Source organism: Acanthopagrus latus, chromosome 6 (genome assembly GCF_904848185.1).
Source record: "Acanthopagrus latus isolate v.2019 chromosome 6, fAcaLat1.1, whole genome shotgun sequence".
Classification (NCBI taxonomy): Eukaryota; Metazoa; Chordata; class Actinopteri; order Spariformes; family Sparidae; genus Acanthopagrus; species Acanthopagrus latus.
Genome location: NC_051044.1, coordinates 18,298,604 through 18,311,716, shown reverse-complemented (window position 1 = coordinate 18,311,716; position 13,113 = coordinate 18,298,604). Strand labels below are relative to the sequence as shown.

At 40.5% G+C, this 13,113-nt stretch overlaps 2 protein-coding genes across 5 annotated transcripts in view; one reads left to right on the top strand and one right to left on the bottom strand.

Annotated features, from left to right (window-relative positions):
- arhgef25b (Rho guanine nucleotide exchange factor (GEF) 25b) overlaps positions 1–6,044 on the bottom strand; it is a 28,660-nt gene extending 22,616 nt beyond the window's left edge. For 2 of the 4 annotated variants that reach the window (XM_037099832.1, XM_037099833.1), the window contains exons 1-2: positions 5,967–6,044; positions 3,727–3,832 (exon numbers count right to left, since the gene is read on the bottom strand). In XM_037099832.1, coding sequence (XP_036955727.1) covers positions 3,727–3,832; positions 5,967–6,029 — 169 coding nt within the window. In that variant the 5' untranslated portion in view covers positions 6,030–6,044. Of the gene's footprint in view, positions 1–436; positions 812–3,726; positions 3,833–5,966 lie in introns of those variants that run through there. The other 2 variants (XM_037099834.1, XM_037099835.1) reach the window with 1 other exon arrangement.
- Positions 6,045–6,063: 19 nt separating this feature from the next.
- On the top strand, positions 6,064–13,095 carry ankrd33ab (ankyrin repeat domain 33Ab). Its single transcript, XM_037099853.1, has 4 exons — positions 6,064–8,808; positions 8,893–9,022; positions 9,218–9,358; positions 11,085–13,095. The coding sequence occupies exons 1-4, from the start codon at positions 8,548–8,550 to the stop codon at positions 11,927–11,929; spliced, it is 1,377 nt and encodes a 458-aa protein (XP_036955748.1). The 5' UTR covers positions 6,064–8,547; the 3' UTR covers positions 11,930–13,095.
- Positions 13,096–13,113: the final 18 nt, after the last annotated feature.

Sequence of the window (13,113 nt, the reverse complement as noted above, 5' to 3'; positions counted from 1 at the left end):
AAACAAGCACATGTTTACATGTTTATTCTCTAACTTTCAACCCTGTAAAAGGCAATGATTGCTTTTATTCTCACATGTTTCCTTAAATTATGCTGTGAATATGAAGGACAAACAGTGGAAAGATTTTGTCCAAACTGCATCATCATTTGTATTCTGGCTATCTCATGAGTAGGTACCACACACACATTAAAACTGCGACATGAAAGGATGAAAAACAAACGAGAATGACGAAAAATGTTGTTAATCTGAATTTACTCCAGTTAAAGAAACTGAATTTAGCTTTGATTTGTGATAAACAATAAAGTTATGACCAAGTACACCGCCTATTATTCAAAAAACTGTGTAAAAACAACAGTATAAATATTTGTTTCCTTACCTTTGTTACATTAGAAAAATTTCAGTAAATGTCCCACTAAAGGGCAAAGCATCAACATACCTCTAACTTGAACAATGCAGCAGCCACATTTGCTGAGCAGTTTTCTGAACAGGTGCTGACATCCACACCCTCGCTGGTGGTGACCCCCTCTCATGATGATCCACTCCTGCTGCTAGACTCAAGACTATCAGAGGCAGGCATCATGCTGGACGGAAAACACACAATGAGCACATGCACGCACACTATTCCTGCGATAATACCCGGAGGGGATGGAAGCGCTCCACAGTCATAGTCCAATCTGAGCAGAAACCCTTGGGATTAATGAAAACTGCTGCTTTTATCCCATGATTTGAAGATGAACAGTGGAAAGAAAACCCCACAGAGTCAGCACTCTCTTCCACTCACAAGCCTCTCTGTGTGGTCAGATAGTGGGCAAAGATTACAAGAGGGACCAGAACTAAGTGAGAGAGAGAGAGAGACAGAGGGCAGGGAGTGGGAGGGTCTGTGATGAGGGAGGGGGAGGTGGCTAACATGCTGCACTGCTGCGCTAGCATCTGTTTGCCCGTTCCACCTCCCCTCATTCCTCTCCCCTCCCTTTCTGCTCCCTCTCCCCTCTCTCTTCTCACCTCCCTCATCAGCCTCTCTCCCAGTGCTAACGCTGTGGTGGTGGGACCTTCACTGTCATCGCATGAGCAATGAATAACGTGGACTTTTCCATGAAATTAGCAACATATTTCAACCGTACACAGCAACTCTGCATTCCGTGTTTTGTCACTTTTTTCAGTGTATAGCAGTGTCTATCAATTGGTTGATCCACACGTTAGTCCAGACTGAAATATCTCAACTTCCATGAGATCGATTGGTGTCCAATTTTATACAGTTTGATGTGACTTCATCTAACTCATGGTTCCCAGAGGATGAATCCTAATGACTTTTCCTCTAGCACCACCACAAGGTTTGGGATCTGTGGTGTTGAGTGAAATGTCTCAAAACAATTAGATGGCTAATCATGAAATTTGGTACAAATATTCATGTTCCTGTCGGGATGAACTGTAATAACTTTGGTGATCCCCTGACTTCTCACTGAGCCCCAGAATCATTTCAAATCATGTGAAAACTACATGGAGTTAATGACCAAACAAAACTAACAACAGTCCCATCAACCACTGCTCTACTGTGTTATGTGTTAAATAGCTACTTTTAGCATGCTAACACACCAAACTAATATTGTAAACATGGAAAGCATTATACAAGCAGAAAATATTAGGGTAGTGTTGTCACAATCATGGAAATTGTTGCAGGTCTTTCAGGAAAGGCAGCAAAATATCCACATAACAGATCTCTGGGCCAAGACTTCCTCCACTGCATCTGGTCTTTCTGACTAATCTCTATGAAAAAATATCTGAATCAGATGATAGTTGATGAGGTCAGAGATTGCATTTTGGCTAATGCGTTCTGCGAAGAGTCTTCATTCATCAAATTACAGTCATACAAAGTAGTGAAACTTTTTCACTGCACTTAGTGGGCAGCCAACGGCCAATGTAAGACCCTCAAGGACCAACTCCAGATCTCATCCAATGCCTTAAGTCACAGGCACCAACCAAAGAATAAACTAATATACATACATGTTGTGATGGCAGGGGGAACCAAAGCATGTAGAGGAGTACATGTACACTCTACACAGACTGTTTATCTGCACGCAACCCGGCCCTCTCAATCACAATTGGTCAAACCTATGACTCAAATGTCCCCAACGGAACGATATGTCTTATCTTACCTTATCATTTAGCTTGAAGCATCACTGTGTGTGTGGGGACTCTTGGACTCATTGAAACAAATGTAATCCCTCATCTGTTTTCAACCATACAGCATGCTACATAAATAAAATATGACAGATTGAATGTCAAGGCATTTATGGACTTTGCACACTGTCAAGCAAAAACACACTAACACACAAGCAGCTGCAAAAGTGCAGACACAGAATGAAAACCAGGTCTCTCATGAGGTCACAATATAAATCTTAGGAGACGTCAGATGATAAACAAGGATGGTAAAATGAAGAAATCAGGTATATTTCTGCCACACAAAAATCCTTTCTGTTTGTGATATACAGTAAAGGGTAATGTTAAAAAGGGGGGAAAAAATCACTTAGTTGAGCTAGCTCACCAGCTGACATATTGTGGTTTTAGAGGAAATTCAAACACCTTCCTGGGAAATTCACTTGATCTCTGGTGTAAAAGTCACAAAAATCAGGAGTATGTGTACAAATACCAAGACACGTCCCCTGCGAAGCTCGGTGTTTCTCTGAAGGTAACTCACTGTGTCACATTTTCAGATGTACTTGCAGGTTAAATATGAATCAAATCTGATCAACGGAGATGACTTCTGATAGCTGCTTTTGAAAGGTGCACTATGTAACTTTGTTGTTAGCTCTTTTGTGTCAGGGGCTCTCTCTCTGTTTATAGGCCTGTAAGAAAAGCCACACCTTTAAAACTGGTGAAGAATCTCCTTCTCTAATCAGTGAGGCAGTTGCCTGCTTTCCTTTGTCACCACAGCTACTAAATGATTTCCTCTGCTGTTGAAAAAAAAAAAACAGCATGTGGAAATAACCGACACACAGCAAACTGAGCTGGCAGGATGGAGGCAGACCCATTTAATCTCAAAGCCAAGATTAAGCATTCATGACTAGATGATCTTCCGGGCACAGCTGTCCAGGCTCGTGGCAGCCGGTGGTGTGATTCAAGGAGATTTACGCATTAACTCATTCGAACCCAAACTTGAACAAAGTCAGGGAGGAAGAAAAAAAATGAAGGCAAAGAGTCCGCATGACACAGCTGCTTGTCTCTATGTGACACATGTTTACTACACAGTTCCATGGACACACAAACAGATCAACGCACATTCACCTCACAGGTTAGCCAACACAACCCTGGAATCTCAGTCCAGCGAGGACAGATTACAGCTATAAAAATATCAAAATGCTCTTGCTCTCTTGGCCATCGAGTTAAGCTTTTAAAAACTCTCCCGACATGATGATCCCCGTGAGCTTAAAGGCACTGATCTCCCCCACAATGCAGGATTACTGTGCGTACATGCATGTGTATGTGAGCATGTACATGCCTAATGAGCCAATATTTAATCATCAGGGTAAGGAAATGTGTATTTTTTTTATGTGTGGTGTTGCTATTAGTACTTTAAATCTTAAATCCATGATGTTTTGTGTGCAAAGTGAAATCAGATGAGAACGTGCTGCTTCGTTCTGTCACATGGCTCCCCTCAACGGCTGAGCGACGAGGTGCACTCGGCAGGAAGCCACAGTCCGAGAGCAGCAGATAAACCCTCCGAGTTACCTTTGCGTCCTGCCGCCACACTGAACTTCCTTGCCCAATGCGTCTGTGTCTGCACGTCCTGATTGTTTTCATCTGACAACAGTTTCTCCCGGCTGGTGTCTGAAATCTTTAAACACAAGACAGACGGGAATGATAAAGAGATGAAGTTCAGGTTTCTATAAAAGCATCAAACAAAAACATTTATTTATATCGGTATTTGTATTCTAATGTTTCTTGGGGTAGGGAGGACTTTCTAAATTGGAAACACTAATTGAGCTAATTACACCACTTCTATCTCACCTCTCTCTATCTGCCCCTCTCTCTTTCCTATTTTTGCTTCAGCTTGAGCAGCTTTCTTATCTTATCTGAGGAATTTCTCTGAGAGGGTTAAACTGGTCGGGAGAGAGCAGGTCAACATCGGATCCTAGGCCAAAGAGGGTCTGACGCCATCTGAAGAATAAGTTTCATTTTATAAATGACTGATCTATAAAACACTGAAAACCACAAAAGCAGAGCGTGATTTTGATTTTTCTCTGGTTACTGCCGCCTAACCAAATCTATCAAAATAAAGAAAGCGGGACAGTTGAAAACGTTCAGACAGTACATTAGAGAGAAACACTGCAGCTTGTTAAATTTTGATGGACTAGGCATCTCGCACTGATCTGCACCTCAATGTGTCTTAATTCTCAAACTTAGAAAGCACTTCCTCATGAACAGCAGCAACATTTTGTCATCACATAAGCTGAATAAATGTGAGTCAATATCTGTTTTCATGACACATTGCTAGTTATTCTTAAAAGCAGACTATTAGGGTTAGAATAGGATTTGTGACTGTGGCGCTAGTGGAGTGAGAAAAGCAGCAAAACAGAAAATAAAACTTTATTTCAAAACGGACATGTTCTAAAGTGCAAACTAACATGGCCATTCCCCTCAGATGACACCTCAGATTTTGCATGACTGCATCCAAAGCGCAAGCTTCATCCTGTCCATTGTTTGCCTCTCTGCCCTGCCTCTGTGTGTGTGTGTGTGTGTGTGTGTGTGTGTGTGTGTGTGTGTGTGTGTGATGACCAGCCACTCAGTCAAACAGACACACATACCTGAGCTCTTAATGACAGAGCAGTAGAAGAGGACAGAGACGAAAAGAGTCGCTACAGTTTCAAAGTCCTGACCCCATGCAGTTACTGGCTGGAGGCTACACAACACTGCACCAAGAGTAACACCCATTAACATCCCAAAACACAGCAATGTACTAGAGAAAGTCTGGCAGAGGGGAGGGTCTCCAGACAGAACCACACATTACTAATGGCTCAAAAGAGATGACAGGGATGGCTAACTTTGGTATGTATACTGTTAAATAGGGAAAACCTGCCTAGTATAACTTTAAACTAAGAACGACTGAAAATGAAGCCGATCGTTAAGAGATATCATAAGATCACTGACCCTAACCCTATAGATTATATCAGATTATATGAAGAGCAGCAGCATTGTTTAAATTCCTATCCAAAAGGAACTAAATAATTGATTCCAGCTCTAAATGAAATATATTCTTAGAGGGAAAGATTTGGATGAATGAAACATAAAGATCATCTGGCAAATTCAAATGCATACAGAAATGTCAGGCTGCATTTTAAGAATGAGCCCTTTAAATAGGGAACATATACTAACCATTTGGTTTGTTTATTAGCATGCATTTTGGTAGCATACTGATTCTTGATTAATCATTATAAAACACTTATAAATGCCTTATTCTGCATAATCAAGTCATAATTTTTCACTTTCTTTTTGTTTTTTTATTTTACTTTTGTCACATAAGAATAAACCACATATATCAAGTATTATTAGTAAACCGCGCCACCTTTTAAAGTCCACACTGAACAAAGCATATAAAGATCATAATTAATGTACAACATCCTTGATTACTATCAGCGGGCTTTAACTAGAAGGTTATTATGAAAACTCTTAGATAATGGCCTGGTTGTTATAGAATAAAGTCATGCTTAATATGGTATAAATACGTGCTTTATAATCAATAATAAAAAGCCAATATGCAACTAACGAGCCTGCTAATAGCAACTAGTTAACAGTTAATATGTGTTCCCTAAAGTGGTACTAAAACGTTCTTTCTTTCAGGTCTGGTCGTCTTTACATCGCATATAATATTAGCATTTGTTTACGAGGATAATTATGAAGAGTGGCCCAAGTCTATATATAAGACTCCCACACTTGAACAATGTTGACCTCGTGGACCAAAAGACACTCACTTTATCGATTCTGTATCGCAGAAGTTGTTCAGTCCTCCCTTGTACTTTTGCCAAAGTCTTCATTCTGAATATCTTGCTCTTCCGATCTCCTTGAGTGTGTCGAAATCTGGCGTCCTTCTTCGTATTGTCTTTAAATTCCCCTCATTTAGGCATCGATGCCTGAAAAGATCCCAGACAGCCTGCCTGATGTCCAACAGAAGGATTAAAGTACACCATCTACGCTTCATACCAGGTCTTTTTTCTCCTCTGGGCTGACGAAGACAGATGTTCAATTGCAGTGTTATCTGTCCTCAGGCTCTTCTGGACAACAGATGGGTCAGTCGATCCAGACAGGTCCAACCATGTCCAGCCATGTCCCGCAGGCCCCATAGGCTAATAATGTCAGCGGGTGACCTTTCCCAAAGCAAACTTAACTTCTAACTCAAAATAGCTACAGAAAAACTTCTAGTTTCTACACTTACCCTAAATTGCATTGCAAGTCCTGCAGTGAAAGCAAAAATGTACTTAAACTACTTGGAACTCGCTTCACAGAATGCAGATGCATTTTAGATTGAAATCATGTTGATGCATGTCCTTGATATTTTGGATACAGCTACAACTGCTCATTAGTTTCACTCTATCACAACCAAATCATAAAGGCTGAAGCCAGAGAGCAGAGCCTGTGAAGTGTGCGAGAGATCCCCATCCTGTGGCAAACCTGGGAAGTATCATGACTCAGCCTCAGCTGTGAAATGACTTGTGTTGCATGTTTTAACTCTGTGCCCCAGAGCACATTGGTCACCTCAGATGAGATCTGATCGTCTGCCAGTCAGCCAGTCTAAAAGAATTAATTAGATAAGTCTGGCTTTAGCAGCTTACAGTTAACATTTTATACATATACAATTGGATCAATTACATACACTGTACAGGCTGGCAGAGTTTTTTGCATCAATGCATTTTTATTTACATCTGACAGAAGGCAAGGTATAGTTGTTGTTGATGTGTGATTGTTCTTCTTCTGCCAAGTTTTCTTCTGTTTATGCTCTTATTTATTTTTCCAATAAACTTTCTTGCCTTTGTTTTCGTGCCATTTTATTGTGGGTTAAATGTATCTGTAACCATTCAGAAAGCTAAAGCTTTGGGAATTTACTTATTTTTAAAAAAAAAACCAAAAATATATTAAAAAAAGGACAAAAAGTGAGGAAATAGGTGGCACACTAATTCAGGAAACTCTCTTTAAATTAGCCAGACAAAATGGTATAAGTACAGTGGGACTCATTACACTGGAGATGTGCCAAAAGATGAAAACGGCCAAGGCTGTCAGTAATCCTTGACATAAAGCTGTTGTAAGTGGGATGAGCCGAGCACATGGTATCTCAGTGCAGACTCCACTAAGACTCCTCCCCTTAGTTGTACCATCACAATATGTAGGATGGAAATGGGTAAAGTAACTCTATTTACGGGCCGAGGAGGAAACTGTGACCTCTTCGCTGCTCTGAAAACACAGTAGGAGCATTGTAGGAAGTCAGAAGCTGGCCACAAGAAGTCAGAGAGGTGTGACACACAGGCACCGACACGTGGGTACATCTACATTTGCAGCTGATCGTTACCCTTTGTGGTAAGTGTTTCATCTTTATGTTGTTAAATCTGTGTCAGTGAGTTGATCAAAGTGATAGAAAATACATCATGTGATACAGTAACAACAGTTGAGGCTGCAGTTCTGTCTTTGAATTTCACTTCTGTAATTTGGATTCAAGATCAGTGGGTTCTCACTGGTGTTTGACATTAAAGATTTGATATCAGGAGCGACTGCAGAAACAAATGTCTGAAGTGGACTAGAGCACATTGACTTAAGCAGCAAACTTGGTTCAAGTAATAACTGATCGACACCAGGTGGGTCTTCATTGGAGCTAAAAAAGGAGACATTTGAAGCTTGTTTACCTCTGCTTTCCACTATAAAGGAACCACTGTCTGTCCATTTTACATAGTGCTGAGAGGAGGCGAAGTGTGTTCTGTGAAACTATCTGGAAGTCAAGTCTCATTGATGCTCTTTAGACATTTCAAATATTCAAAATCACAACTATGTGTCAGTGTAAAAATTTGCACCATGACATACACATTACATTAAATATAGAAAAAGGTTATTAGTCATTCATTTTAATAGTTATAATGGCTTCAGAAAGCAGTAATAAAGCCAAAACTTGAGGTGAGCAGGGCCACATGTGACATGAGGTTATTCTGAGGTGGGTTGTTCCTCATTTAGCCCTCCTGTATGTTCAGCAGAGCTTTTCGATGCTGATCCAGTTACTCAACAGTAAAGGCACACTGAGCTCACACAGCCACACCCACTCCATGACACACAGATAACACACACTCATAATCCCAGACGGACAGAGGCACGTTATCCTGACATCCCAAGCAAACTTTAGATCTGTTAATGTGGTCAATCTGAGGCCTTGCAGTGATATACACGCTGTGATTCTGAGGAGATGATATCGATTTACAGAGAGCTTTCCAGGGAGGATAATTCACTGTTTTTTCAAAATGTTCTTGTAGATGTAGCCAAACGAAACAGCACCATCACCTGTATTGCTGTTGGAAGATGGCCACCGCAGCGGTGGACCCCCACCTGGGCTCCGGCCCTGATGAGGACGACGTCTCTCTTTCGGGGAGCGAGTCAGATTCAGACAGCATCCTCTCCGACGACTCAGTGCTTCCAGATTATATGCCAGCGAGGAAAGACGGGAACGCGGCAACAACACTGTATGAAGCATGCAACCGCAATGACCCCGTCACCCTGCTGAAGGTTCTGGAGAGAGGGGTCACACAAGAGGAAGTCATGGAGCTGGACATCAACGGCTGGGTGAGAGTCTCACTCATTATGTTAAAAACACTGTGCATCTTTCTCCCACTGTCACTGATCCTTACCTTTGATTACTGCCAACAGAACGGCCTGATGGTTGCCTGCTGCAAAGGCTTCATTGACATTGTGTACGGGCTTCACAACTGCCCCTTTATAGACATAAATCACCAGGACAATGAGGGCAACACCGCTCTGATGATTGCATCCCAAGCAGGTGAGTCGTTCCTACACAAAAAAAAAGCAAAACAAAAGTCAAGTTCTGATGATAAACTGGCACAAAAGTACAAAACAAACAACTGAGCTGCTTCAGTTACGGTCTGTGGTCTAGTTTTGTGAGCAGCTGTCAAATGTTTCACATCATCTGAATCATTGCTGATCTGAACTCTGATTTCTGTGTCTTTATCTCCAGGTCATGTCAGCACAACAATGTACCTCCTGAACTACTACCCCGGTATAGACACCGAAGTAAGGGACTGTCGAGGTTTCACAGCCCTAATTAAAGCTGCTATGACGGGCCGCACTGATGTCATGGCTGCCCTTGTTATGGCTGGTACGTTTATTAGTCTTGAAAACATATTTTAGTTTGTCATTCATTTCATCATCATCACTGATTAAAAAAAAGTAATGCTACTACTACTACTACTAATAATAATAATAATAACAATAATAATAATAATAATAATAATAATAATAGCTTTGAATTATATAGCACTGTTCATGGTACTCACACAATGCAGCATGCATGATTTACAAAAAGACATTTACACAAACGTATAAAATAACGTTCAGATGACAAATAGTGTTCTCATCAGGTCTGGCATTCAAAGAACCAACTTTTTACCAACACTAGTCTTTGTGTCTTCTTCATCCACCAGTGAGACCACTGTTGACATGTGCTGCTCTCATACAGGAGCTGCTGTACTTTGATGTTATTAGGTCTTTTGTGAGACCCTGACGTTAGCTCATTACCCAGGATATTTACAGCACCGAGGGTGAGAATAGTTGACCCCGTGGTTTACCTATCCATCTCTGAACCAAGCTAACTACTTTTGTGAGTGAACGTGCCAGTGACGCCAGACCGGTTTAAGGGATCATTCTCTTGACTTTATCACATCTTAACACAATAATCTCTGATTTACCAGTCCTGCAGGCCCGCTGTGGATTAGCCACCTGCAGCGCTAATCATAGGCTGCACACGTTTCCTAAAATCTCTGCTAGTTATCATTCATTATTCGATGCTGCAGTTGTGCTGCAACTAGATTTTTTAAAATGAACTGATCTGCTCTGTTTTATCAGTTAATTAATTTATCTTTTTTGAAACGTGACAAACGTTAAGATAAACCAAATACCTTCTTTTGTCCAACTATCACTGCTTAAATCTTTCTAGTTATTAAAGGTTACATTCATATTTATCATAATTTCCTATTCATAACTATTGCCATATGTTAATTTTGATATTATAGGATCGTTACTATTATTTTTATTATTATGACAGTAAGACCTGTTGACACCCCAGACAGTCCAGCTGGTTGTTGTAGCTCTTCCAAGTTAATTACATGGAATTTAGACACTATATTTTATTGGATATCGTCAACAGTTTGTGTGATAGTATAATGTTGGAAACTTGTAAAACTCTACTATCTGCAATATCAGCAGACCTCACCAAATCTGTACCAATAGGCCCTTTTCACTGAAGATATTTTGACATGTTAGACTCTGTAAATAATAACATTGATGGCTGAATTTCAGTTTCAGGATCCTGGTATTGTGCATGCCGACTCAGAGTCACACTGCGACACTTGTATAGAACTGGGCCATACTGTTATAAGACACACCTGTCCTTTTCCTACAAAGAGTCAAAAAAAAAAAAGAGTGCAAAAAGACAAAGCACATACAGTGATTATGCTGCTTTAATTTGCTGTTTTGTTTAGTACAGTAACTGGACTTTTTAAGATCAGAGATTTTGACACATTAGAGCAGAAAGCACAGGTGTAATTATTCATTAATAATGGCTGCATTAGACCGAGGTCTGTTCACTGTTAAAGTACACTCGGATATTTATCTGTGAACTGGAATGGAGCCATCATTAATAAGGTTAAAGACACCTCTGTTTTTTTCTTCTGCAATAGCAAGCTGAAATGTCAGCTGTTAAAAAAAACACTCGACTCTGCAGATCCGAATTACACGAAAAAAAGAGGATGAATGCATTATTCATTGTTAAATTAAAACTGACCATCACTCTCATTATTCCTTTGTTCTTCCATCTTTATTCCCAGGGGCTGACATAAACGCAGTAGACTCCACCAAGGGGAAATGTGCTCGGGAGTGGGCACTGAAAACTGGTCGTTATGAGACCCTGCAGCGTCTCCGCCGCCTTAAGTTGCGGCCAAAGGCTGAGCAGTTCTGTGAGAGTTATGTCCTTGAGTGGCCTGAGCTCAAGGAGAGGGTCGCCACTGCCATGGCTGTGAAAACTACCAGGGAAAAAATTACCCAGCGGATCAAAAACACATTCGGAATCCGACTTCCTCGTGACCCGGAGGACAACGGGTGCTTGGACCACATGGTGCGCATGACCACCAGTGTCCACAGTCCCTTAATCTCAACTGGATGCCGTCCACTCTGCCCTACAAGCCCTCCTGAGATGGGAAAGAGGCGACTGGCTGTGCCAGAGCTGGTGAAGAAACACTCAGATAAGGAGTTAGAAAACAACTCGGTGTGCCATAGCAATGGCTCCGTATCACACATCATTCCATCAATCCACTCTGCAGAGTCAGTCACTGCAGCGTGCTGTGTCGAGACAGAGCGGCGAGGCAGCATGCTCTCACTCGCTTCTACCAAAGTTGCTGCTACATTCATTCCCCGCAGTATGGCGAGAAGGAACAGTGTGTTCCCCTCTGGATGCATCCCCAAGATCAGCGTCAACAGGCCTTTGGAGGCAACACCAAAGAAAGAAAAGAAGAAGAAGAAGTTGGATAAAAAATTCCTGGAACCACCCAAGTGGAGGTACAAGGAGATCAAGGATGAGAAAAAGAAGGAGAAGAAGAGAGCTGAGAAGGAAAAGAAAGAGGCAGAGAAAAAGGATAAAAAAAAGGAAAAAAGTGACAAGAAGGCCAAAACCTAGGACTTTCTAAAAAGGGCTCATTTTGCCTTGTGAGTTGTCCCTTTTGAAAACAATATGGTTTTAAAAACTACATTAACCTCTTGACATCAAATCATTTTTCATGGAAGGCAAATGTTCAATCTAAAGACAGAATAAGGAAGAGGGAGGATATTTTTTCTTTGAAAAAAATGAGTGAGAAACGTCAAGTACTGAAAAGACTCTTTGGGAGGGAGTTTGAGGCTTTTAGCCTCCAAAAGTTGAGATACGATAAATATTACGTGTATTTTGATTTAGGATAGAAAAGAGTGTATTTTTCCACAAATATATTAAAGATTTGACTATGAGGACCTTCTTAACATTGCCATTATATTACATTAATATTATGATATCATAATAAATACAATTCAGTTTCACAGGTGCTGACACATTTATGGTATCTATCACATCAATAACATAAAACTCAGACAGAAAGGCAAATATTATTTACAGACCTGCATTCTCTATGCAAGTTGTAAATAAAGACACATATAGCTACCTCATAGCTCATTTGCATTGTTATGTAATGTTTCATGTTTTGTGTGAAATCTGTTGACATTATTTTTTTAAATAGCTCACCGACAATTGTGAATGCAGTACAAGATGTAGCAAACATGGATCAAACTGGAGAATCTGTTTCATCCTGTAGTTAACTTTTATGTTTTATTGCCATTTCTGATGCTGCCAATAACATATTCATATGACACGTTCTTCTTCTATTAACTCTATGAGTGCATAGATTCAACTTGCTTGAATTAACAAATAAATATAGGAGAGGGAAAGATTCAAGTTAATCAATGCTGTCATTTGTGTTTTAAACTACACCCATAAACTTTTTCCATATAAAGGCTGTACCACCAGGCTCTGACGTCTCTCTATTGAGATTTTATTTTGTCTCGTTGTTTTGATTATCTAGCCTGCGATTCCACTCTCATCAACCTTGTTTCCGGCCGCAACTTGAAACTGTTTCTCAGCCTTTGATAGCTAAAGAGCCAGTTATTTTTGTCTGAGGTTTGCGGAGGACCCAGAGCTAAAAACTGGATTTATGACTTCTCTAAAAAATGACCATTGATGTTCCTCCATACATGCTGGATGTGAAAAAAAGGGAACTGTTTGTTAACATGTTCACAAGCTTATGTTCATTCATTGGACCAAATGGAAAATAAATA